We start from the raw sequence: 25,627 nt of genomic DNA on the forward strand, positions 1-25,627 counted from the left end.
CCTGGTTCTGCCGGAGGTTTCTTCCTGTTAAAAGGGAGTTTTTCCTTCCCACTGTCGCCAAAGTGCTTGCTCATAGGGGGTCATATGATTGTTGGGCTTTTCTCTGTATCTATGAAGCGCCTTGAGGCGACATTTGTTGTGATTTGGCGCTATATAAATAAAATTGAAATTGAAATTGAAGATATATTCAAAATAATCACAGCAACCAAAATGAAATATCGGTGAACAAAAAAATATGGACACACCCAGGAGTCTATATAACTCCACCCTTTTGACCTGGTACCTTCTTACCACCAGCCTGAGAACAAAGAACCTAACAGAAAGTCATCCATCCACCCATTAATCACTCCATCTGTCAAATCTACCAAATCACCACTGTCAGATGCTTTGGTGAATAGAGACTTCCTTTACATTCGTCTGTTTGTTTCGTTGCACAATTTCTGCTCAACTTTCATGTCAATTTTGTGCTTGAGTCGAGCTTCGTGTCTGATTTGTGTCTCTCCAAACCTCCAGACTCACGCTTTGTCAGTCATATTTGCGTCTCTGAGCTCTGCTGTGGTCCATCTCCTCTCCTCTCCTCCTGTGCTGCATCGCTTTGCCTCATGGCCGCCCGCCACTGATGATGCTGAAGCTGATGTCATCACCGCCTCCCAGCATCCCTGGCACAGCTGCACCGCCATTTTCCCTGCTTTCAGACTGCCTGACGGACAGACTGACGGCCAGCCGTTGGAGCATCCCGCACCCATCCTCCTGTTTATCCGTGCGGCACCCCGCTCCTCCCTCCACACCACTCCAAGTCTCCCACTCTTTTCTAACTGACGCACCGCTGCTGAAGCTGAGGCACGGCGGATTATCCATGTATGGGTGCGTGAGGGGAAATGATGCTGTAGGCTAACCAAAGGATAGAGCGAAGGACCAAAATACGAGCTGCAGAGGAGAATCGGAGGAGGCACCAGAGGATCCTGCCGCTGTTTTGAATGGGAAGGGGGATCCACCATTTGCGGCTGTCGAGTCTGAGTTGCTGAGGTAAGACACGGCGTGTTTTTTCAGGGCAATAATGGGTGGCACGCCTCGGTGAGGACAGGGTATTTTTGCGTGTTGGTCATTTCGAGGCTTTTCTGCGCTTAAGAGACGCTGCGTCAGGGTGTTTGGGGTATGATTCTGTGTTAAAAAAAAAAACAGTCGAAAAACACAAATCTGCCATCTTACTGAGTGAATTGGACGAGCAAAGGCGTTGATAAAGGCTGGGACTGTCATGTAAGCTGTAATAATGTGTGCTGACCTCCTTTCTGACGCAGTCTGGGATGAATTGGTGTCTGAGCTGTGTATGTTTACGCGGCCTGTTGTCGAGGTGCGGCAGGCACAGCAAGATGGAGGAGACATTATTTACATGGCTTAGGAAATATCCAGGAAATGTCATCGGTTAAAATTCTTCTCATCCTCAAATTTATAACGTATCAATAATGGCTTATTGTTTGGATGTTAAGCAAGATTTCCCCCCTTGTTAATCGACTGGGGCTTGGATGTGACGGTGGATGTGCGGTGTGCTGTCTGGAAGCAATGATACGTTTATAAATTATTGTAAATTATCTCATTAACTAAGAAAATTTTTTGTAGGGGTTAGGAAGAAAAATAAAATGGAATATCGAGCTTATTTTGGAAGGCGCAGTGAGAAGCGCCTCATATTTCAGGGTTGTGCATTATTTTCATTGATTTGAAGAAGTCAGGCCTTCATCCATGGCGGCGTTGCTGGAAGGGAATAAGCAGCCATTTTACTGTAGAATTGCAGAGACGCTGATGATCATCCTGCCAAATGTTGGTCCAGCCATTTAGTCAGTAGGAACTGGGTGTTTCTGCCTGAAGACAAACTGACTGTGATTCAGGGCCTAAAAATGGAAAATGGTGTCATGTGTATGTCTCAGCTGTTTGTGGCTAAGAAAGCTGCATCACCATTATTAAAAAACAAAACAAAATGACAAAAAAACAAGTCAGAAATATTAAAAGATAATGTTTAATTCCTGGATTAAATTCTATAATATGGAGTCTTAATGATTTATGGTGTCATATGTGCTGTCACTGCTAATGAACTCCTCTGTCATTGTCTACCTGTGCAGGTGCCAGGTGCGCACTGGTAGCCACGGGGATCTCCAGCTCTTCTGCTCACTCACACGTAGACCTGCAACATGGCGGGGGCTTCCGTGAAGGTAGCGGTGAGGGTCCGACCCTTCAACTCCAGAGAGATCGGGAAGGAGAGCAAGTGCATCATTCAGATGTCTGGGAACACCACGAGTGAGTATACGAGAGTTCAGCTGGTAGCGCTGAGACTTTTCATTGAAGATTTAGTCAGCTTTACTTTAATGTTTGAGAGTTTAAGTATGCCTTTTAACTGAGAGAGGTGCTTAAAATGTAGTTATTATGCAAACTTATAAAGTCAATTTATACATTTCAAGGTTAAAAATAATCCTTATTTATCTTACACTAGGTGTCAGTTTATCTGCTTTCTGAAACTACGCATTTTAGCTCATTTGCCTTAAAGCCAGCCTGTGAGGTCTGAGTCATCATAACCCTAACTCTATGAAAATATAATTTGTTTGTCTGTGTGTGTTCTCCCCAGTCTTGGCAATCAAGTAAAAAAAACAAACAAACCCCAAAACAGTTCTTCTAACCGACAGCCATCCAAAACTATTCACATTTGTTCCAGAAGAGTCATTTTTCTTTTCTCCAAAATACAGAATTAGGGTTGGGTGCACGCTTGACTCATCACCAATGATGATGTAGATCTCGGAGGGTTAAGTCCACCCTCCCTTTTAACCCAGCTTTCTTCTGATTGGCTGCCCCTCGCAAAATAAAAGGTTGGAACAGCAAGTGGATAAAGTATCTTTGCTCACAGCCTTTGATGACCAAATTCAGACTATCCCTTTTCAATGACATCATACAGAGCCAAGAGTAAAAAAAACTCTCAGCTCTGGTGCTCTTTATTTGAAACTGTATCCACTCGAGCATCCAGCCATGTAAGAGAATATGTATGACCAAAAAAATAGGTAAAAGCATTAAAGACCCACTTTACTGAGGATCTAACACTGAATATGTTGACCCAGTGGCACTGCTTTAATTGAAGTTTACCTCAATTACTTAATTATTCATTTCCTCATTGACATTTTGATTAATTAACTTTTATAGTCCTCTTTAAAAAAAATAAATAATCAAAGCCCTCAGGTGTAGGTGTAGAAATGCAGCATGAGGTGGAGACTTAAACCTGTGGTTCACTTAGATTGAAAAGCACCAGAGAAGCACTGTGATGTGCATTTAATCTTTAAAGAAGAACGCCATCTTAGCTTTTCATTGAGGAATAATAAGCGTGTGTATTTTAAGAAAGGTAAGTGGCCTTTTTTGTGGAAAAAAAACACAAATTATTATTAATTGCAGAATATTTACATTTGTTTTGTCTTAAAGATCAGTCGACTGAAAGCTCTATACTATATAACCACCAACTTTAAGTCAAGTTCTGTAATTTTCCAGGACAAAATACAAACAGAATACTTGGAAAAATGCTGCAATCTCTAAAACAAAAATCCCTTAATGTAAGAGATTAAAAAAAGCATTCAGCATTTCTGACTAGTTTGTATGAGGTGTTTATGGAGCATTTTTATTCTGTTTGTGCTTCAGAATAACAGGCTTTATGTAAATGTAGGTATAATTAATAACACGAAGAATATTGAATATTCATTTTTAATTGGCCTGTAGGATAAGGCTGTTCTTAGCTTTTTAATTTTACAGTAAACTGATTATATAGCACTCTATTTTTAAAACAGACAGAGCATATGACACGTGTTTATGTGAATAATTACAGCAATTCGATTCAGTGATTACGAGGTTGCGTCTGAGGTGCTTCATTGAAAGTCTGAGTTGTGTTTAAAGTGATCCTCTGATGCTGTTTTGGTCTCATTTCTGTGACCCACTTTGAAGCATTTTTAGTGTTTCACCTCGTCTCGCGGGCTGCATTGTCCTGCGGCGATATAACAGCGGGCAGGGAGGCATGCAGCATTTTGGCAGCTCGAGAAGGAAACAAAAGCTTCAGTCAGGCCTGAAGCCCGTCAGTGTGTGTAGGACGTAGCGACAGCCGCGGCTCTCTTCTCTCATCACACGAGCTGCATGGACCAACAAGGGCCCGTTGTTCTGGTCGAGTCCAGACCCGAGGTCAGCTGATGTAAGGGTGCAGGAGAGAGCAGGGGCATGTCAGCCTGCTGTGCCTGTTTTTAATGACCTCATTAAAAGCCAGAAGATTCAGGCTTGCATTACTTCAGCTCGGTAACTTCACATGTATCGAGTGCTAAGAGCTTTCGCTCCTCTTAACAGGACTGCTTCACTGACGCTGCTGGTTTATTGAACTCGTCCACAAGGGGTGATACGGTTTATTTAATTTGCAGCCAGAAGAGCAGCTGCTCCTCCTCAGAAAAGAGAGCTGTGGTGTATAATTACAAAAGCTGTTATTGAGCAGAACTGTAAATCCTAACTGATCCAGAATGTTCTCATTTTTTGTGTTTTTTGGTAAATCTAATTCAAATTGATAGAAAAAAATATGCTTACTGGACACTTTACTAGTGCCAAGTTGTTGTCAGAAATGCCTTAATGGCCTGTGGCCTATATTCAGCAAACTACCATCAGAATGTGACAGCAGATATTGAGACTCATCAGACCAGGAAACATTTTTCCAACCTTCAATGGTGACAATTGTCCCATTTTGGTGCGCTCAGTTTTCTGTTAAGCTGACAGATATGGAAACCAGTGCGGTCTTCTGCTTTTGCAGCCCAGCTGCTTCAAGGTTCCCCATCTAACCTTCCATTCAGAAATACTCTTCTGCATACCTTGGTTGTTACAAGCTTTTATTTGAGTTACTGTTGCCTTCCTATCAGCTCGAAGCAATCTGGCCATTTTCCTCTTTGACCCTTGCCATTCACTGAATGTTTTCTGTGTTCTGGGCCATTCTTTGTAAACCTGGGGACAATTGTGTGGGAAAATCCCTGGAGATCAGCAGTTTCTGAAATACTCGCACCAGCCTGTCTACCAACAACAATGCCACATTAATAATAACTAAATAACATTTCTTCCCAATATTGATACTCAATTGCAGCAGGTCATCTTGTCTACAGACATAAATGAGTTGCTGCCATGTGACTGAGTGATTAGATATTTGCATTAATGAACAGCTAAACATGTGTTTCTAATAAAATGGCCAGTGAGTATGCATGTTAATGTAAAATGAAGGTTTTAAACAAAACCTTTATTTATAATAAGAACTGGATTGTAATTATCCGTGAAATATGCATAAAAAAGACCAGTAAATAATACAAATGATAAGGCAGGACTTGAACTAACTGTGGGGGAAACACACACACACACACACACACGCACAAACATTAGTATGGATCATTATTGGACACACTGCTCTGGGTGGAAATAATCATAAAAATAAATAAAAGAAGAAAAAATCAAAGCAAACCCACGAGCATTTAAACACAGCATGCATATAGAGTGTGTGTATGCAAGAAAATTAACTGGTCACAAAGACTGTGTGATAAAATACTGATATAGATTCATAGCGGATATGAAATTTTTCACAGTTTCCTTCTTGCTTACTGTATGTAAACTAAAAAAGCCAGATAAGGAAGACTGAAGAATGAAGAACATTCAGCTGTCGATGCTTCTAACTGATCTGTTTTGATCTTTTTAGCAATCCTGAATCCAAAACAGCCGAAAGAAAACAAGAGCTTCAACTTTGACTTTTCCTACTGGTCACACACCACGGTGAGTCTTACAGCTTTCATCAAAGGAAATACATCTGCATTAGAAAATAGAAGGCTCTGCTCTTAAACAAGCCCCCAGTGACTAATCCCTCTAACTTTTCTTTTCTTTCTTTTTTTTCCTGCAGCACACTGTTTGATATTTAATGTGTGTTAGAATAATGAATATTCATGCTATTAAAAAATGCTAATTTTCAACCCCCCCCCCGTTATCACTCCGCTATCTCCATGTCTGCAGCCTGAGGACATCAACTATGCCTCCCAGATGCAGGTGTACAAAGACATCGGAGAGGAGATGCTGCTCCACGCCTTTGAAGGCTACAATGTGTGTATATTTGCATACGGGCAGACGGGCGCAGGCAAAAGCTACACCATGATGGGCCGACAGGAAAAAGACCAGCAGGGAATCATTCCTCTGGTAAAGCAGGAAGCAGTTTTAAATACAGTTTAATGAAAGACAATTTTGTGCCGATTTGACTCCAACACAGCAGTTTGTAAAGTGACAGTGGAATTTTGTTTTCTAGCTGTGCGAGGACCTTTTCACCAAGATCAATGACAGCAATAATGAAAACAGCATGTCCTACTCAGTGGAGGTGAGTCATGCTAAACTCTGATATGCCTTTTGGCAGGCTTTCCTGTTTGCATTTAAAGAACTTTTTTCAGGTAGTTTGGCTGAAACATGTGAAACAGAAGCAGGTTATATTGGAATCGTGTTGTTTTATCAGATAGTCAGAAGCTAATTCATTCATTTTTAATCTTTTATTGTTCCGGTAGCATCAAGTCACTTATTATAACTAATTAATTAGTCATTAAACATATTTTATGACTGCCTTCTCTTCTCCCTGCAGGTGAGTTACATGGAGATCTACTGTGAGCGTGTGCGTGACCTGCTGAATCCCAAAAACAAAGGAAACCTGCGTGTCAGAGAGCACCCGCTGATGGGACCCTATGTTGAAGATCTATCAAAGCTAGCCGTCACCTCCTACAATGACATCCAGGACCTGATGGATTCTGGAAACAAGGCCAGGTAAAGTGTTAAATTTACGATCAGTTGTTTAGATTTGATAATTGTTATTTTTAAAAACCCATGAGCATGTATTTTTGTTTTTTTCAGGACTGTGGCTGCTACCAACATGAACGAGACAAGCAGCCGCTCCCACGCCGTCTTCAACATTATCTTCACTCAGAAGAAACACGACATGGAGACAGACAACACGTCAGAGAAGGTCCGGTGCAAATCACCCACAAACGAAGATTTTATTTTTCCATGCTTCTGACCACAAACAAATCAATAAGGAGAGTTGAAGCAGAAATGATTTTATGACCTTTTATGGCCTGTTAGGAGGCCGTGTATGCGGTGCTGCTATCTGTTGAATGTGTTTCTGCATTGACTGGTAAACCACGCTTTACTGCCAGCTCTCCTTTTCAGCCCCGGGTGGATTGTGTTTGCTGCGGTGGATATTTAGTCCTTTTCAGAGAGGGTGAATTATTTTGAAAAAAAAAAAATTATTGTCTTCCTAGGTCAGCAAGATCAGTTTGGTTGACTTGGCTGGCAGCGAGAGAGCAGACTCAACTGGAGCTAAAGGAACAAGGCTGAAGGTGAGATGATGATTTCTTTCTTTCTTTCTTCTTCAAGAAATTGTTCATTTTCATCTAATTTCTCTAAATATTTGTAAAAATTGACAGAATAAGTATTTAATATTCCCTTTCAGGGGGTTTAATGGTTTTACAAATGATTTTGAGTATTTCATTACAGATTGTAAGGTTAAAAAATATATTTTATAATCTTCTAAAACAAAGGGCACACCAAGAAAAACACAATAAGTAACACACCAAAAATGTAAACATTGTGGAAGAAAATGATCATGGAAAAGTAAAAAATGAATAAATACACAAGGATAAAGAAGCAAAGTAAAGAACAGACTCCACAGTTTTCTACAACAAAATAAGAAACATAATTTAAAGTTGAACTCATAAATATGCACTGATTGGTACCTAATTACATCTTTCAATAAACTGATCCATTTTCATAAACGTAGAATTAATAATACATAGCAGCGGGCGCTGATTTTGGACACAGCCATGTTGCTTACTCTGAACTCTCTACTCAGATTAGCTGTGGTTCTTTGAGCCCGTTCTCCATGTGTCCGTAATGGCTTCAGCTTCATTCTTCCCCGACTCAGATGTCCCGTCTTGAGCCTCTCCACCCTGCAACAATTTGCCAACTTCAATTGGAGTCTTCTATATACTCATCTCTCAACCTTATCTAGCTAGCTCACGTTATAGCAGCATTTATATAAAAAATAGTATAAACAATATGTGTCACTATACACCCAAACCTGTTGCCATTGTTTAGTGCAGCATTTTACAATGATTTCATTTGGGGGTCACATTTACTCCGCCATTGGTTCCAGGTATAAATGATTGAACGCCCCAATCAATTTCATCTTCTTTTGAGTTACATGACTTTTAAAATGCCAAATGAGTAAAAAAGACCCCTTTGGTGGTTTTAGTGCTAATTTGAAGTAATATATCTAAAATGTACTCATGATTAGATGGAAAAATACATTAAATGGCTGATTTCTATTGTTTTGTGTGTGTGTTTGCAGGAAGGAGCAAATATCAACAAATCCCTGACCACTCTGGGAAAAGTGATTTCTGCTCTGGCTGAACTGGTACGAACTTTTACACTTTGCTAAAAATCTTACTTTAAAAACTCCTCCTTTGTGGTGTTTCAATTACAAATGCTGGTGTTTCTTCTTCTCTTTTTAGGACTCTGCACCAAACAAGGTTAGTATACAGCAGCACGCAGGGTGTATGGAGCATGTTTTTTTAGAGTAAACTTCAAATATTATTGTGATTCCTTTGTTGATAGAACAAGAAAAAGAAGAAGGTGGAGAGTTTCATTCCCTACAGAGACTCGGTGCTCACATGGCTGCTGAGGGAGAACTTAGGTATGCAAATGCAACCAGAAAAAAAGAGGTTTTAGCATAAGAAAAAGATTTTCTGTGTTAGTTAATGAAATATATTTGTGTATCTGTTTTAGGAGGAAACTCTCGCACAGCCATGGTGGCTGCCCTTAGCCCTGCTGATATTAACTATGATGAAACCCTAAGTACCCTCCGGTAAGGAAAATATATTAAAGCTCTGTTTTTGGGATCATTAAATTTGACATTTTTCACTGTAAATGCATTTTAAAGCTAAAGTCACACTGTCATACTGCAGGGTCAAGCAAATGAATAGAAGTGCTGATTAGATTAGATTTTAAACTCTACATACATCTGCAGAAAAGTGGAGTTCATGTAGCTCTGTCGGGCAAAACCATTATTGGACACTTCACAAACATATTTTTCTGTTCAACCAGCTGTGAGACACCATCCTCACTTATATTTCATATTATCTGCTCACTGTTATTCAGTACAGAGAGGCTGAGGAATGATAACTTATCGACCACCTTTTAGGTACGCCGATCGTGCCAAACAGATCCGCTGCAACGCCGTGATCAACGAGGACCCCAACAACCGGCTGGTGCGCGAGCTGAAAGAGGAGGTGGCTCGTCTCAAAGACCTGCTGTACGCACAGGGCCTGGGCGACATCATCGAAAGTGAGTGTCACAGCAGCTCACGCACACGTGGCACACACGTGCACGGGAAGCTGGTAGTTAAAAGCTTTTGTGCAGGTTATGTTTTTTCTCTCAGTACATTGAAGACAGAGGATTAACTTGGGATGTGAGCACCACTCTCACACAGTCTCTTCTCTCCTCTGTCCTATCAGCGTATCGCTGCACTGGTCCTGTCATCACTGGTTTGAAATGTGTGTATAACTGTAGCAAGCCTGCGCTTTGCAGCTAAAAAGAAATGAATCCCGAGCCGACTTTCCTCCTCCACCACACCAGAGACCAAACTAACAATCCTGAGAGAGTGTACATGGAGTCAGACGATGCACTAATTGATTAAAAAAATAAAACGAACTTTACAGAACAACTAAAATTATCTTTGCAGTTAAATCTTGTTAAAGCTGTAATCCATTGGCTAAGAGAAAAAAATGGCCTCCTTTCTTTTTTCCATGGTGTTACATGTTTCTTTTACTCCCCAAACCTCGAAATACTTTTAGCCACAAAAGTATGTGATCCCACAGTGATGCTTTGTTTAAGAGATGCCGATAGGAGAACAGCGGAAACTGTCAGATTCAGGGTTGTCTTGAATCTTGCTGTTATTTAACAAGATTAGTGACCATGGAAGAAAGGACTGACTGAGAGGATGCCATTTTAGATTGTGTTTTGCAGTCTGGTCCTCTGTGTGTGGAGCTGCTGCATTCGATGCTCTTGAGTCAGGTGCTTAGAGGCCTGCACCGCCGGGATCTTTGCTACAAACGCTGTACCAAACAGCTTAAAAACATCAGTTCTTCTTTCACGAAAATAAAAATCAACACTCTATATTTGGTCCTCATGCATTGTAGTGATGTATCTATTTTTTTTTTTTAGTACACTTTGTCCTAACCATGCTTGCTTGCGAGCTTGTTGTGTGTGTTTGTGTGCAGTTCTGTGTCAGAAAAAAAAAATCCCTCTGGTATTTAGCATTCAGTCTCTGACATTGTATGCCGTGTCAGTTTGAGTTGCTCTTTTTTTCTCCGTCTGCGATGGCTTTGGAAAGCAAATACGTCTGCTTCTTTGATCCATTATTTGAGCTTTCTCTTCTTTTTTTGTTACCCTCCCTGTTGTTCCCTTATTTTATTTTATTTTTCCTTTTAAATCCATATCCCTGCGTGGTCCTCTCAATCCTTGATGTCTTTCCTTGAATACCTCGCGTCTGCTCCTACCTTCCTTCCTTCCTTCCTTGCTTTCTTCCATGCAACGCCTCTCTTTCTGGCAGACCTGTGCGATTACAAGAACTTTGTGAATAATCGCCAGGCTGTCAATCAAAGGGGTGATCTCTCCGCAGTGACCCACGCCATGACGGGAATGAGCCCCTCACCCTCGCTCTCAGCCCTATCCAGTCGAGCCGGCTCCATCAGCAACCTCCACGATCGCATCTTTAGCCCGGCCAGTGAGGAAGCCATTGAAAGGCTCAAGGTAGGAAAAAAAGGGGATGACGATGCATAGATAGAAAAAGTGGATCTGGGTTGTGTGAGTGGGAATGAAGGGAGGAGAGGGGCTTAGGCATTTGGTGGGAAGACTTCTTGATGAATACGAGAATGAGCAGAGGTAATACTTCCATTTTGAGAGCAGGCTGTTTCTCCATCACCAACAGGAAACCGAGAAAATCATCGCAGAGCTCAATGAGACATGGGAAGAGAAACTGCGCCGTACTGAGGCCATCCGTATGGAGAGGTTTGTCCAAGCTCTTTATGCTGTTTGATACTCCATGAATGCAAAACCACCTGAAATTATCATTAAATTTAACATTTGAGTATCTGCCTGGCTTTTCAAGGCAGTGCACCTACAAGTAAAAAATCAATTGTCCATTTTTGATTGGACTTATTTCAAGGACATGTTACGGCAGTGCGTATGAGTGTGACAAATTACACATTTGCCTAATGAGCAAAAGATCTCTGTTTTGATACCAGGAGGCAGTAAAGATTGTTGTGTCGGGAATGCATCTCGTGTAAATATCTACCAAATCAAATTGCCTAAATTCTTTTTTTATTATACATTGTGGAATTTTCAGTAGAAGTTCGCAATGTTTTTGGCCATATGACAAAAGCAAAACTAATTATTACACCATGAGATTGAGATCTCTGAAAGCTTTTAGTGAAATTTCCTGTTCATATCCCTCTGAGGATGAATTTCTCTCACCGGCAAGTGATCCAAACGTCCTTCCTCACAACTGAAAAATAGTTCCAACATTAAGGCTGTATTGACATCGTTCCTGAAGGAGGTGCTTATACAAGTCAAATTTGTTTGTATAGCATTATCAAGCATAATTCAGATTGTTTTACAGAGGACTACAGACATGACATGATGTGCTTTTACCTAAAGTTTTGCAAATCATGGAACTCATCGATAAGGAACACAAAACATTATGCATTGCATGGATAGACTGTCAGTTTAATGAAATAAAAAAAAAAATAGCATTATTGTAAATTTCCATCTGAGTTAATGGATTGACTCCAACTCTGATTAACTCTGTAGAGAGGCACTGTTGGCTGAGATGGGCGTTGCCATGAGAGAAGATGGAGGCACAGTCGGCGTCTTCTCCCCCAAAAAGGTACAGGTCCTCAGTCTGTGCCACGCACTTGCCAAACAACTTCTCAACCTCTTGAACGATCAGACCAAACTCACACAAACACTGAAATATACTTCTCTTTCAGACGCCTCATCTGGTGAACCTCAACGAGGACCCACTGATGTCCGAGTGTCTGCTCTATTACATCAAAGACGGCATAACCAAGTAAAGAGTTCTATAAGTTCAATTTGACATGAAATCCATCCGGATATGTGCAGTTTTTAGTAATTTAGATATATATTTTTTAAATCTTCCTTCAGGGTTGGCCGTGAAAATGCCAAAACTCGCCAAGACATTGTTCTTAGTGGCCATTTTATCAAGGATGAACACTGCACCTTCAGCAGCACCACCGGCCCTCAGGGAGAAGGTAAAGTCTCTCCCTGTAGACAAATCTGCTAAAAAGATCCGTCTTTCCAGTCACACGTACATTTAACGCTTTTCTGTAACAGGATGCATCATTCTTGAGCCGTGTGAGGGAGCAGAGACTTATGTCAATGGCAAGAGAGTGACCTCACCTATTGTCCTGAGGTCTGGTAAGTATTAAATTGTCTTTGATTTTCTAATAAATTTGGCAAGTCCTGAAATATGTGTCTATTTAAGCAGCGGTGTAATTTTTAATGCTTGAGTCAAATGTTTCAACTTTCATGCTTCCTGCTGCATTTTTAAGGAAATCGCATCATCATGGGCAAGAGCCACGTGTTCCGCTTCAACGACCCCGAGCAGGCTCGTCTGGAGCGGGAGAGGACGCCGTGTGCCGAGACACCCGTGGAGCCTGTCGACTGGGCCTTTGCTCAGCGAGAGCTGCTGGAGAAACAAGGCATCGACATGAAGCAGGAGATGGAGCAGAGGTGGGTGTGGTCGCATGAGTTGTTTTAATGATATGAATATATGTCTTGGGAAAGTTCTTTGGTGTTGACGAAAATGAAATGTTGCAGGCTTCAGGAGCTTGAGGATCAGTACCGCAAAGAACGAGAGGAAGCCAGCAACCTGCTGGAACAACAGCGGCTGGTGGGTGCTCGCATGATCGCCATCGATCATAAAAATGACTAATCAGTTCTAGGTGTTATGTAAATCCGCACCTCCTCTTGATCCTTTCAGGACTATGAGAGTAAACTGGAGGCCCTTCAGAAACAGGTGGACTCTCGGTATCTGGAGTCACCTGAGGAAGAGGAGGAGCCTGAAGAGGAAGGTGATACTATCACTTTAATTTTTTTTTTCTTTTAGTTTTGGCATCAGACTTTCATTTTATTCACATCAAGTTCTCGTGTACCCTCCAGTGCCGTGGACGAAGCGCGAGACCGAGCTGGCGCTGTGGGCTTTCAGAAAGTGGCGTTTCTATCAGTTCACGTCCCTCAGGGATCTGCTCTGGGGCAACGCCATCTTCCTCAAAGAGGCCAATGCTATCAGTGTAGAGCTGAAGAAGAAGGTTAGATGTTATTATTGTTGTAAGATATATGCTTTGGCAGTGCAATGATATTTTTTGTGCTATGTTTCATTGCACATTGTGTTAATTTTGTTGTAAACAAAAAAAATGCAGGTCGTTGCTCTATGAGGTCTGAAAATCTTGATTGCTGGACTCGAATCTTTCATTATTTCCCTGACTTTAAATATGTGTCTTGTACTCAATGACATTGACATTACTGTGCATGTTGTTATTATTAGTTATTTATTTTTAACTAATAAAAAAGGCACATGAAGGATTTAGGTCTTTGACAGATGTCATATGTGCAGTTAAAGTATTTAGAACAAATACTACAATTTGTCAGCTGCTCAATTTTCTCATTTTCTTTTTGGATTACTCAAATAACTGTGAGCTGCTGTTCGAGTCTAAATTATGATGCAATCTCGTGTTTTCTTCACAGGTGCAGTTCCAGTTTGTCCTCTTGACAGACACTCTCTATTCTCCGCTGCCCCCTGACCTGCTGCCTCCCAGTGAGGCTAAAGAGAGAGAGAGGCGACCGTTCCCTCGGACGATAGTGGCCGTCGAAGTGCAAGATCAAAAGAACGGAGCCACACATTACTGGACTCTGGAAAAACTGAGGTACTCAGAGGTTTTGAGAGTCTGGCTTGAAGCTCGTTTCACGGTCACAATTTAATGGTCATCCCTGTAGAAAACAGCGCAGTTCTTTTAATTCAAAGCACTGGTCAAAGTAGCTGACAGTTGATACACATGTCTGCATGTCAGCACATACTGACCTGTTGTTTTCTCCTGGCCCTTGTAGACAGAGGCTGGACCTGATGAGAGAAATGTATGATCGTGCTGCGGAGCTGCCCAGCAGCGCCGTGGAGGACTGTGACCACGCCCTGACAGGAGGCGACCCCTTCTACGACCGCTTCCCCTGGTTCCGTCTGGTCGGCAGGTCAGTAACATTCACAGATTTAAGTTCTTTTACTGCACAGTGAGGACGCCCACAAACCCATCATCACTTTCCCTCCTCCTCAGGGCTTTTGTGTATCTGAGTAACCTGCTGTACCCGGTCCCTCTGGTACATCGTGTGGCCATTGTAAGCGAGAAAGGAGAGGTGAAAGGCTTCCTTAGAGTGGCAGTGCAGGCCATCTCAGGTACAAATAAAAATTAGCTGTCAGATGCTGCACACATGTCCTCTTCTGTTGTTTTGTGTTTTTGGAAATGCTTGTTAACTATAAGCGTGGTTTGTGCTGTTGTGTCTCTATTTAGCTGATGAGGAGGCGCCTGATTACGGCTCTGGCGTGAGGCAGTCAGGCACCGCCAAGATCTCCTTTGAAGACAAACAGTTTGAGAAGGTACGGCTGGGCTGGTGTTGTGCAGTTGTTGAGTCCTTCTTGTCAGATTAAAGTGGAAATTTGGAGCCTGAAAAAAGAAATTCTAGTGATATTCTGCTTGTAAAAAGAGGCAAAAGCTGATGATTTTATGTTCTGTTTAGTTTCAGACTGAGTCGTGTCCCGCAACTCTGTCGCACTCCAACACCTCGCAGGAAGAGCTGCGAATTGTGGAGGGAGAAGGACAAAATGCTGAGACTGGAATCTCTGCAGATGAAGTTAACAACAACACCTGTGAAGGTGAGGGGAGGGCGACGAGAAATACCTCATGAACGGAAATATATTTCCTAGCTGGCACATGCTAGGAAATGTCAAAATGTCAATGCGTTTCTGAGTCTCCGCTTCTTCTGTGCCATGCAGCCACACTGGATGCTCCTCTAAGCCCAGTAAAGAGTTTAGGTCTGGGTCTGGATCTTCCTCTGGACCTGTCTCCAGAGAAAACACTGTCCCACCTCAAGATCGGCAGCACTTTCACCTTCAGAGTTACCGTCTTACAGGCCTCGAGCATCTCTGCAGAGTACGCCGACATCTTCTGCCAGTTCAAGTAAGTTAAAGCAAAGTTCCTGGAGTAACATCGTATACCTGATGTGAATTTCATTTAACAGTTCTCGCTGAATGCCTCTCCTAGTTCTCTCTTTTGTCTTTATGCAATTAGATACAAAGATTTTTACAAATTCTACCTTACAGGTCACATGATTTAGAGGTTAAACTCTAATCAAACTTAATGTATTTTCTAATTTACGGATTAAAGTCTTTGTAATTTGAGAAGCTGACAGTGAAATAATCTGTGCTGTTGTTAGCCAGATGCTTTGGGTGATATAATGTGTAGGAAAAACAAAAAGGCAGGTCAGCTGATGAAATGACCTCATTGTTTTCAGCTTCATCCACCGTCACGACGAAGCTTTCTCCACTGAGCCACTGAAAAATACCGGCAGAGGGCCACCACTGGGCTTCTACCATGTCCAAAATGTAAGCAGCATTAAACGCTTATATTAACAAAGACAACTGATTGCCGTTACTGTTCACTTCCTCTTGTTATTTGAAATATTATGTTAGCAGTCCATTTCTACAAACAGCTTTCTCAAGGGTTCATTCGAGTATTTTTCTCTCTGCCTGTGATAGATCACAGTGGAGGTGACCAAGTCCTTCACGGAGTACATCAAGACTCAGCCCATCGTCTTTGAGGTGTTTGGACACTATCAGAAACAGCCGTTCCCTCCACTCTGCAAAGATTTAATCAGGTCAGGAAGAAATCTGACCGGGTGACTTGAGATAATTTGATGAAAAAAAGTTTTTCTCACAGTTTCATGTTTTTTTCAGCCCACTGAGACCTTCCAGGAGGCAGTTCCCTCGGGTAATGCCGTTATCCAAACCAGGTTAGCAATGACATTTCATGATGTATTTTATTATGTATTAACAATAGCCACCACAATCTAACTCCTACACATTAATCTAATGAGCAAAAAAAAGGGGAAATTAATAAATGAATGAATAAATGAATGAATGAGTGCTCTGCAGGCTCCTCTGATTCTGCCTGTTTCCATTTTAATGAGATAATTATTTAATTCAATCATCTATCAATGATTTCCGTGTGTACTTGATTTAATATTCTTAGCAATAAATGAATGAATCTGCATCCTCTTCATTCATCCAGTGCCTGCCACCAAGCTCAACACTCTGACTCGCTCCACTGCGGGACCCTGTCACGCCAAATACGATCTCATGGTCTTCTTTGAGATCTGCGAGCTGGAAGCTAACGGAGAGTGAGTCCTGTCTGTTCCTGTTGCTGCTTAAATATGGGAATAAATAAATAAAAAAGGGAAAGCATACACATGCATCGCACTTGTTATAATGTTATAATACATGTCTAAAAATGTATTATCCCTCTGCCTCCAGTTATATCCCGGCTGTTGTTGACCACAGAGGTGGGATGCCCTGCCATGGGACGTTCCTTTTACATCAGGTCTGACCGTGTTTACCTCTGCTGTCACAGTGCTAAGTTCTTCATTTTAACCACTGAGATACTAAATCCGCTCCTCATCTTCTTGCGACTCCACAGGGCATTCAGAGGAGGATCAGAGTCACAATTGCTCACGAAACAGGAAATGATATTGAGTGGAAAGAAGTGAAGGAGCTCGTTATTGGTGAGTACGATATATATGGCCACGTTTGTCAGATTTTTGCAGGAAGAGCTCAAAAATCAAAAAAATGACCAGTCTCATTGTCATTTATTTGCCCGCAGGTCGTATTCGAAACACGCCCGAGGCTGATGAGACCATCATAGACCCCAACATCCTTTCCCTCAACATCCTGACCTCTGGATACGTCTGGCCAAAACATGATGACAAGTAGGAATTTGTTTTTCCAGTCTTCCTTCAAAGCATTTTTCTCTTTGTCTGCTGAGTTTAAACTGTTGAAAGCTGGAGAGAAAGGTTTATAACTCACCTTATTTCTCTTTGTTAATCGCAGTGTCTCTCTGGGAGTTGATCACAGGTACCATCTTTTTCCATCTTTGTTTCTTAAAAACAACATGCAACAACGTGCATTTGTTCCTTAAGCTTTTCATGCAACGAAAGACTTTTTCCCACCGTAAACGTCACAAAAGAATGATAGATGCTGTTTTTCCTCTCTGTAGAACTTTCTACCGATTCGAGGCCGCATGGGACAGCTCCATGCACAACTCTCTGCTTCTGAACAGAGTCACACCCTATGGGGAGAAGATCTACATCACCCTCTCTACTTATCTAGAGGTGGGAGAGTGTTCGTGCATTGTTCTGCAAAATTTTTATTTATTTTTTTACTTTATTAATGTTTTGTATATTTGGGCTAGATGGAGAACTGTACTCAGCCGACAGTTATCACCAAAGACTTCTGCATGGTGTTTTACTCCCGTGACGCAAAGCTGCCGGCATCCCGCTCCATCAGAAACCTCTTCAGCACCGGCTGCCTCCGGCCCTCTGAGAGGTACTGGATTAAGGATTTTAACTAGGGCTGTCAAACATAAGGATGGGGGGGCAGAAATGGCCTGGCCAAGACTCCAGTCCAGCCCACTGTACAGCTTTAAAAAAAAAAAAAAGGATATTTTCTGTGACTTAATGAAAACTTTCTATTTTTTAATAGAAAGTTGGGAGGCTGTGATTACGCATTTATCATGTAGTTTCACTGGTTTGGCACCATTTCAGATCAAAGTTCTAGGTTGATGCATGCTTCAGAGTTTGAGATTTAAGTTTACAACAACCTGCTCTGCTTTCTCTCCTCAGTAACCGTGTCACTGGAGTCTATGAAATCACTCTCTGCCACGTGGCAGACAACGGAAGTCCAGGTGAAGCAGAATTAAAATAAAAATCAGTAATAAATGAAAATGACAAAAACGTTTGTTCGTCCTTTGTCGTTCTAAATGTTTCTGTTCCCCTTCGTCAGGCATGCAGCGTCGTCGCAGGCGCGTGCTGGACACCTCGGTGGCTTACGTGAGAGGCGAGGAGAACCTGGCTGGATGGAGGCCCCGCAGTGACAGCCTCATCCTCGACCACCAGTGGGAGCTGGAGAAACTTAGCTTACTGCAGGAGGTCAGTGGAATTATATTATAGTTTATTTTTACAGTGCTTACATCATAATAGTCTCTTATATCTTAGGTTTTTCTTTGGACATTGGATGCTTTTGCACTCAGCATAAAAAGCAACTAACCCAAGTGATAAACCAGTGTTTACATATATTAGACAACTTAGGAAAGAAATAATTATAATATTTGTGTCTTTAGGCATTTTGTTACTAGCAGCCTGTAATAGAAGCACTTCATTTGTTCCCATCTCTTTAGTTGATAGCAAGAAAAATCCCAAAGATAACATGGTTTCACTGGTATGAAGTTGTATTTTGCACCAATAAGATGAATTCCAGGGGACCACAGTAAAACTTGCGGTTGTGTGCAGTGTGCCCGTAAAACATTTTGAGGAAACTGGACATGTGGAGGCAGGCATAAAAACTATCTACAGCAGATGAACAGTGAAAGTCAGAAAGTTATGCCCTTATGAAATATGAAAAAACCCAGCAAAACCATTCTTAAGGAAATCTGGTAACAGATCTCGTAGAGTGATGAATCCAGATTAGACATTTGTGGTTCAAGTTGTCGTCAAAACGTGTGCAGGAGATCAGGCGAGAGGAACACTGAGTGTCTACAGCCATCTGTAAAACACAGTGGAGGCTCTGTCATTGTTTGGTGCTGAATCTCATCCAGTGGTGTTGGAGATCTTGTTAAAACTGATGGAATTATGAACTCAGAGAAGCACCATCAGATTTTCATCCACCATGCAATTCCATCTGATTGGCAACAGCTTCATCATTCAGCACAGGATAGATCCTAGACCTCAATATTATTGAAGGGGATCATCTTGACAATAGAGCAAGAGCCAGCCAACATCCAAAGAAGAGCTTTGAATATCCTTCAAGAAGCCTGGAGAACTATTCCTGAAGATTAGTGAAACGACTACCTACTTGACATATGCTAAATAAACTCCTGTTGGACTTTGTCTTTCAAGTGAAATCCCCTTTCTTTCTTCTAAAGGTGGAAAAGACCAGGCACTATTTGCTGCTGAGGGAGAAGCTGGAGGCGACTCTGCATGCGGGACAGGATGCACTCTACAAAAATGGCGACATCATCGACTTTGCAAAGAGTCCCGTCCTCAGCCACAGCCCCAGCAGCAGCCCCGCCCCCGACAGCCCCAACCAGAGGCAGAGGGAGCTGGCTGCTAAGGTGACTGCTGCTCCCCTCATCTCTATTTTACACCTCAGTTTATTAGAGATTTATTTTATTTCTATTTTTACACACAGCTTCATTCAGCTTCATGCTTTTAAATTTTTTTTTTTTTATATTTCTCACTTTCCAGTGTCTGCGTCTGCTGATGCACACCTTCAACAGGGAGTACAGCCAGGTGAGCAGCAGTGCCAGTGAGAGCAAGGTGAGCCCCAGCCTAGGCCCTCTATAACCCAGTCCTTTAGTCCTTCTGAACCTAATGTTTACAGCCTTCACTAAATATTTAAGCCCCGCAGTCCTTCTTTCCAGTCACTCCCTCTGATACATCTGTTGTCATTCTTTCATGTTTTTTAAACACTTCCCGCTTCCTTGTTGCAAAGAATTTCATACTTTTCACTTCTCCTCTGTCTCTATAACCAGATGTAATGTTTAACCTGGCTTAAACATTACTCAGAGATAGTTGCTGGATAAAACATGCCTAATATAACCACCAGTACTGACTCAGGTCTACTGATTACTCTTTTACACCATGCATCCCCTCCTACTTTCCTCACCCCTCACTGTCCCTTCTTCTTAGACACTGTGAGGCTTCCACTTATTTAATAACTCTCCTGCATGTCCTCTTTAACATCAGCGAGGGGCTCTTAAACATACCGAGGATTTGTACCACAGTGCTGGTTCTGTAGTACATTGCTAGAAGATGACAAACTGATCAAGCTGTTCTCTGAATGCATGTCTGTGTCGTTTGTGCTTAACTGTTTGCTGGATTGTTTTGTCTGTGTTTGTCTCTCTTCTTGTCTTGCGTGTCCTTGCTGTTGCTCTGGTTTCTGTGTGTGCGTGCTTGCGCATGTGTGCGTTTTAGCTTTCTGAGATGTCTGCGTCTCTGATGAGGGAGTCATCCTCTTCTACACTGAGCACGCTCACCCCGTCCTCGACCTGCCCCTCACTGGTGGAGGGACATTATGACATCAGGTGAGGAAAAAACGTCATTTTGAATACATCTTACTCGCTTTTTGGTGCTTTGTTCAGTGAGCAGTAAGTCTCATGTGGGGCCAGGTAGTATCAGTAAAAGCAAAATGCTGTTGTATTTTCTATAATGTGCAGAAACATTCAGAAACATTCATGTCCTCAGTTTTTTCATTGTACGCTCTTAGATTACGAATGGCAGGTGATGCAAACACCACAGAAGACTTTTTTTCTGTTTTTTTAACAGTCACAACATTTAGCATAACTATGCAAAATAATTACTGCACTGTAATAATTAGAATTCAGAAGAAGGTATGTACACACACTGGCCACTTTGTTAGGTACACCTGTTCGACTGTTCTTTAGGTTAAGTTCTTTTCAGGGAGGAGAAATTTTTTGAAGTTCAGCTTTGTAATTCATTCACAACTGTCAGAAAAGTGCACTAAAGCCACCCTGTAGATTTTCATAGGAAGTAACCTGCTTACAGAGATACACCTTGTTGTTTTGTTATACATAGCAAATGTGTTTTCAATCAGAACTAAGAAAAGGGGCTTGAAATGTTTTCTTTTGTGTCTTGACCGTTGCTCCCTTTTTGATGCAGTGTGAACATGTTTGCGTTGTCTAGACACACTGATCCCAGTTCTGGAGCATCCACACCAGACCTAGATCCGTACAGCCCCGTGGACAGAAAGAAAGTCCTCAGAGGATGCACCTTTGTTCCCGACATACAGGAGATTCGTGTCAGGTCAGATCACACTCGATATGTTTAATGCACCACCAGCTGCAATCACATGTTAGGACATCCTCTGGATTATTTTCCTTAGTATTCAAATCATAGGCCAGTTATTCATTTTGTATTTCTTTCAACATGCGCAGCCCTATTGTGTCAAAGAAGGGCTATTTGCACTTCCTGGAGCCTCACACCAGCGGCTGGGTGAGGCGTTTCGTGGTGGTGCGCCGGCCCTATGTGTACCTGTACCGCAGCGAGAGGGACAGTGTCGAGAGAGCCATCATCAACCTGTCATCTGCAAAGGTGGAATACAGTGAAGACAAACAGACGTTACTGCGGGTATGCTTCACTTCAGTCATGAAACTCACTGCAGAAAAGACATATGACCATTTAACCGATAAATTTGAATGAGGTTTAGTAACCCCGGAGTATTTTCTGTCTTCAGACTCCCAACACGTTTGCTGTGTGCACCGAGCATCGTGGGATTCTGCTGCAGGCAGCCAATGACAAAGAGATGCATGACTGGCTGTATGCTTTTAACCCTCTGTTAGCAGGCACCATCAGGTGAGTGGTGGAGAATCTGTAAAGCATGCAAATAGTTTACTATAGTTTACTATGAGTGAAAAGAGACCCAGAGTTTATATTTTGTCCACCTCCAAACACCCACACAAAGTTTTGACATTTTAATTATTCTGTTTTTTTCAGGAAATAATCAGTTATCCCCTAAAAATGAAACCTATTATTATATTGCTTATTAGATGCATAAAATGCTATTTTTTTTCCCTTTATTTATCTTTCCTGCCTAACATATTCTTACTCTCCTTCTGTCAGGTCAAAGCTCTCCAGAAGAAAGTCGGTCCAGTCGTACCCATCGGCTCAGCGGATGTGAGAGTTGAAGGGGCCTGGCGAAAAACAGCGAACAAAACAATACAATCTAAAAGCTCAGCTCAACATCCTGCTTAATCGAGCATAGACCATATAGCAAACTTACACATAGAACCATTTAAATATCCCTCTATGTGATGACCGCCCCTGTCACTCACTCGCTCATCCACAAAGCCGACAAAAGCATTTTTTGCCGTCACCACCACACTAACCCTGCATGGTGTGCTCCCTTACGACCTTTAGAAGAATTCCTAAGAAAATCTAACCACCCAAAACCCGTTACATAACTTACCTCTGCTGGGCGCTGGGACTAGTTCAGATTAGTTTTCATGTTTCCTGTAGATGTGTCATCTGTGAGGCTGCCAGTTTCCAGCAAAGACATAAGTCTCAGCTGTGAAGCAGACATTGAACATCAACCATTAACGGCATCAAGTGAGGGGAGGGGTAAAAACATCTTATTGGATGTTTTCTCTGTGTAGGTGTGTTAAGTGCAGCGATGATAGCTCCATATCCATCCTCCATACATATAATGTACATAATAATGTACATTGGCTTGGTGCTCTGCAGCATAGAGTATTTGTTTCACTGAAGAGGTTTCAGATAGCAGAGATTCATCATTGCTGTTGCTCATCATTTTAACCTTGAAGTAGCATGAGGAGGGATCCAAGCTGTTGTTTCTGTGTCTTTTTTTAAGATCTGGTTCTATGAAAACACGAGATCGTTTGCTAGATTAGGACGGCCCGTTCAGGAGAGATAATATGTGTCCTCGCCTTGTTATTGATATGTGCTTCGTCCTTCCTTTATTATTATTTATATTGTTTTTTCTACATAACCCCTTGCAGGTATAACCCTGAAGGAAAATGTTTAATGTTGCTGTTGAAGCACTCTGCACTGTATTTTATTGTGACAGGACCACTGACAGTTTTGTTGCATGGCACTTTATTGAGTTAATGTCTCGTACCATTTACTCTGTTATTTTAACCAAAGTGTTCTTTTGCTTTTTGTAATCGTTTCACTTACTGTGCATTTGTGTGCAAAGATTTTTTATTTTATTTTATTTTAGTGGGATTTTAAATGAATAGTTTGACACTTTGGGGAAGTACTTTTCCTGCTGAGACTCAGATGAGAAGACAAAAAGCGCACTTATGATCCTGAAGCCAGCAGATTTTTTTTAGCCTAGCTTGGCAAAAAGGTAGGAAACGGAAAGCTTGGCTGTGGCCGTTAACAAAAAGGGAAAATAGCACATCTGAAGCGAACTGAATAGGACTCGTTTAATGGGTGACTAAATCTTGCATAAAGAGTGAGCTTTAGAAGTGAGCTTTAGAAGTGCTAGTAGGTGATTTTGTTGCTTGAGTTAATCAGTTTTTACACAATAAATCCACATTTCTGGCAAAAAAAGGTGAATTTCCCAAAAGGTTACACTATTCTTTTAACCAATGAGTCGCACCAGATTTGATCTAATTGGGAGGACAACTGTACTGTGTGTGGTTGTCATTTTTATTTTTATGGATCAGCAGAGTTGCTCCGTTCGATGAGCTGACTTGTGAAGACTCCTCTTGTAGCTCAATAGAAAGGACAAAGTTATAATCGACCGTGGACCTTCAGTCTTTTTAGGGCGGTTGCTTCAAGTGGATGAGAGCGTTGTCCTAGCACCAGATAGTGCCTCCCTTTCTTCACCTCTCTTTTCTTTCTCTCCTTGATCCTTGTCTTTAGCATTAATGCTAAATAAAGTTACTCACATGCATTCATGATTAGCTTTTATGTAAAGTTATAGTAAATGCTATTAATCTTTTTTAAATTTTCATTATGTATATCAATGTTTTGGAGAGTGAATATTATCAATGATCCTCTATAGCATATAGTTATTGCCTGTAACAGACTGTAAATGTTTCCTTTGACAGCAGTCTCCCTGCCAGCTTTTGTACCGTAGCTGCTCGTATTTGACAGCCTGACGCTTGTGTCGGACATCGGTAAAGCATGACTAACTTGATGTTGTCATGACAAGGAATGGTTTGTAGGTCTTTAAAAAAAAGTCTATCAATAATGTTGCTTTGAAATCTAAAACATCTTTATCTTGTTATGCAAGAGTGACAACATTGGGTCAAATTTACCGAGTAGGCATATAATGCATTCAACACAGGCCTGGTCAGCCAGCCGGTCTGCCTGTCTCATTTCCATTTTAAATGCTAATGATCAGTTTTCTACACTTTGTAAGCAGAATTTAGGACTTTGTGTGCCACAGGCCAGCCAACTTGTTGAGCAACACAGCCTAAATCATGTACAAGTTTGTAGAAAATCTGACTCTAGTTAAATTTTGCATTTTATTGTAGTTTTATTATGGGTTTTTTTTGCCACTTTGTTTTTTTTTTTATGTTACTTTGTCTGTAAGCAAAGAGTTAATTGAGTTTATTTATTGTTGAATGTGTTGGGTAGAACATGTTGTCTGCTGGTATAGAAGACAAATGGAAAGTTTTATTTGTAAAATATCAAACATAAATTATGTTCTTGAAAATTAATGCACTTACGCACAAAGCATCTTTATGTAATATGATTTTTGTATTAAGCATTTAGAAAATCTAGAGGACTTAATATCCTCTATATATATATATATATATATATATATATATATATATATATATATATATATATATATATATATATATACGTCAAGGTAGTCGATACACAAACACTGGCACATGACTTTCATGGCTTCCAACCCTAACAGTTGAAGAGTGTCAGAAACACTTTGTGAGGTAGTTTTAGTGTGCCTGCCAGTGATTGTTGAACGGCACATGAGTCGATCGTTTTGTTTTTCTTTTCCTTTGGCTGTTTTAGCTGTCACAACTGTGGATCAATGCATGCAGGTCCACTTATCTTCCGCTTTCCCCTCTCTCCTGCCTTACCGCTTGCTAATGACAACAGCTTTCCACTCCTGAAAGTGCTGCTTGTAAAGTATGTCATCCATGATCCCCGTAATGATTTACTGGAAACCTTCCTCTTGGCTCGTGTCTTGTATATAAATGGAGATTTCTGTGTTTGGGTCTCATTACACAGATGATATTAACTCTCTTTTACTCTGTATACCATGATGAATAAGAATAATTGACCTGCTGCTTGGTTAAGTGTCACTGCAGAGTACAGAGTGCGGATCAGGAAGCAGTTTCGGACCTCTCGGCTCAGTGTGAGTAAGACGGTCATCCTGGACTGGGTACGTGACCCCAAGTCTGTGCTCTTGCTTGGAGTTGCTTGACAGAAGCAGAAACAGGTCGCAGCCTGTGATAAAGTCTTAAACTCAGTGCTCACGTTTATCTTTTGAGTGTTCTGGAGTTATTTCTCATGTCTGTGGACACATAACAAAAGTTGTCAAAAAAAGAATCAAGCAAATAAATAAATGTGTTGAAAAACGTGTCCGCATTTGAATCTTGTGTGTTTGATTGTTACCGTGCACAGTTTAAATCAATAGTTGGGTGTGGAG

The 25,627-nt window shown here is 41.4% G+C and overlaps 1 protein-coding gene across 5 annotated transcripts; it reads left to right on the forward strand.

Moving 5' to 3' along the window:
* Nucleotides 1-663: 663 nt before the first annotated feature.
* On the forward strand, nucleotides 664-25,560 carry kif1ab (kinesin family member 1Ab). Of its 5 annotated transcripts, none has more exons than XM_085139667.1 (49): nucleotides 664-1,026; nucleotides 2,115-2,289; nucleotides 5,732-5,805; nucleotides 6,040-6,219; nucleotides 6,326-6,394; nucleotides 6,650-6,828; nucleotides 6,916-7,027; nucleotides 7,323-7,400; nucleotides 8,411-8,476; nucleotides 8,574-8,591; nucleotides 8,677-8,755; nucleotides 8,848-8,926; nucleotides 9,263-9,405; nucleotides 9,576-9,614; nucleotides 10,742-10,872; nucleotides 11,051-11,130; nucleotides 11,932-12,007; nucleotides 12,111-12,190; nucleotides 12,286-12,392; nucleotides 12,475-12,558; nucleotides 12,693-12,873; nucleotides 12,961-13,033; nucleotides 13,124-13,214; nucleotides 13,303-13,451; nucleotides 13,888-14,066; nucleotides 14,248-14,385; nucleotides 14,469-14,587; nucleotides 14,703-14,788; nucleotides 14,929-15,064; nucleotides 15,185-15,368; nucleotides 15,703-15,793; nucleotides 15,947-16,065; nucleotides 16,145-16,200; nucleotides 16,479-16,587; nucleotides 16,721-16,787; nucleotides 16,884-16,968; nucleotides 17,067-17,172; nucleotides 17,294-17,317; nucleotides 17,460-17,574; nucleotides 17,655-17,788; nucleotides 18,085-18,146; nucleotides 18,245-18,390; nucleotides 19,383-19,571; nucleotides 19,705-19,776; nucleotides 20,434-20,543; nucleotides 21,139-21,282; nucleotides 21,414-21,606; nucleotides 21,713-21,831; nucleotides 22,099-25,560. In XM_085139667.1, the coding sequence occupies exons 2-49, from the start codon at nucleotides 2,184-2,186 to the stop codon at nucleotides 22,154-22,156; spliced, it is 5,115 nt and encodes a 1,704-aa protein (XP_084995793.1). In that variant the 5' UTR covers nucleotides 664-1,026; nucleotides 2,115-2,183; the 3' UTR covers nucleotides 22,157-25,560. The 5 variants fall into 5 exon arrangements, with proteins under 5 accessions (XP_084995793.1, XP_084995795.1, XP_084995791.1 ...); XM_085139669.1 differs by having other exon boundaries at nucleotides 665-1,026; nucleotides 10,673-10,872; nucleotides 21,163-21,282; XM_085139665.1 differs by lacking the exon at nucleotides 9,576-9,614 and having other exon boundaries at nucleotides 665-1,026; nucleotides 10,673-10,872.
* Nucleotides 25,561-25,627: the final 67 nt, after the last annotated feature.

The sequence above is a fragment of the Neolamprologus multifasciatus genome, chromosome 18 (assembly GCF_963576455.1).
Source record: "Neolamprologus multifasciatus chromosome 18, fNeoMul1.2, whole genome shotgun sequence".
Classification (NCBI taxonomy): domain Eukaryota; kingdom Metazoa; phylum Chordata; class Actinopteri; order Cichliformes; family Cichlidae; genus Neolamprologus; species Neolamprologus multifasciatus.

Bases quoted from the DNA above. Each gene is read 5' to 3' on its own strand.
- kif1ab (XM_085139669.1), top strand. From the start codon at position 2,184: ATGGCGGGGGCTTCCGTGAAGGTAGCGGTGAGGGTCCGACCCTTCAAC. The intron at 6,829-6,915 runs GTAAAGTGTTAA...TGTTTTTTTCAG, and splicing joins GATTCTGGAAACAAGGCCAG to GACTGTGGCTGCTACCAACA. The intron at 14,789-14,928 runs GTACGGCTGGGC...TGTTCTGTTTAG, and splicing joins AAGACAAACAGTTTGAGAAG to TTTCAGACTGAGTCGTGTCC.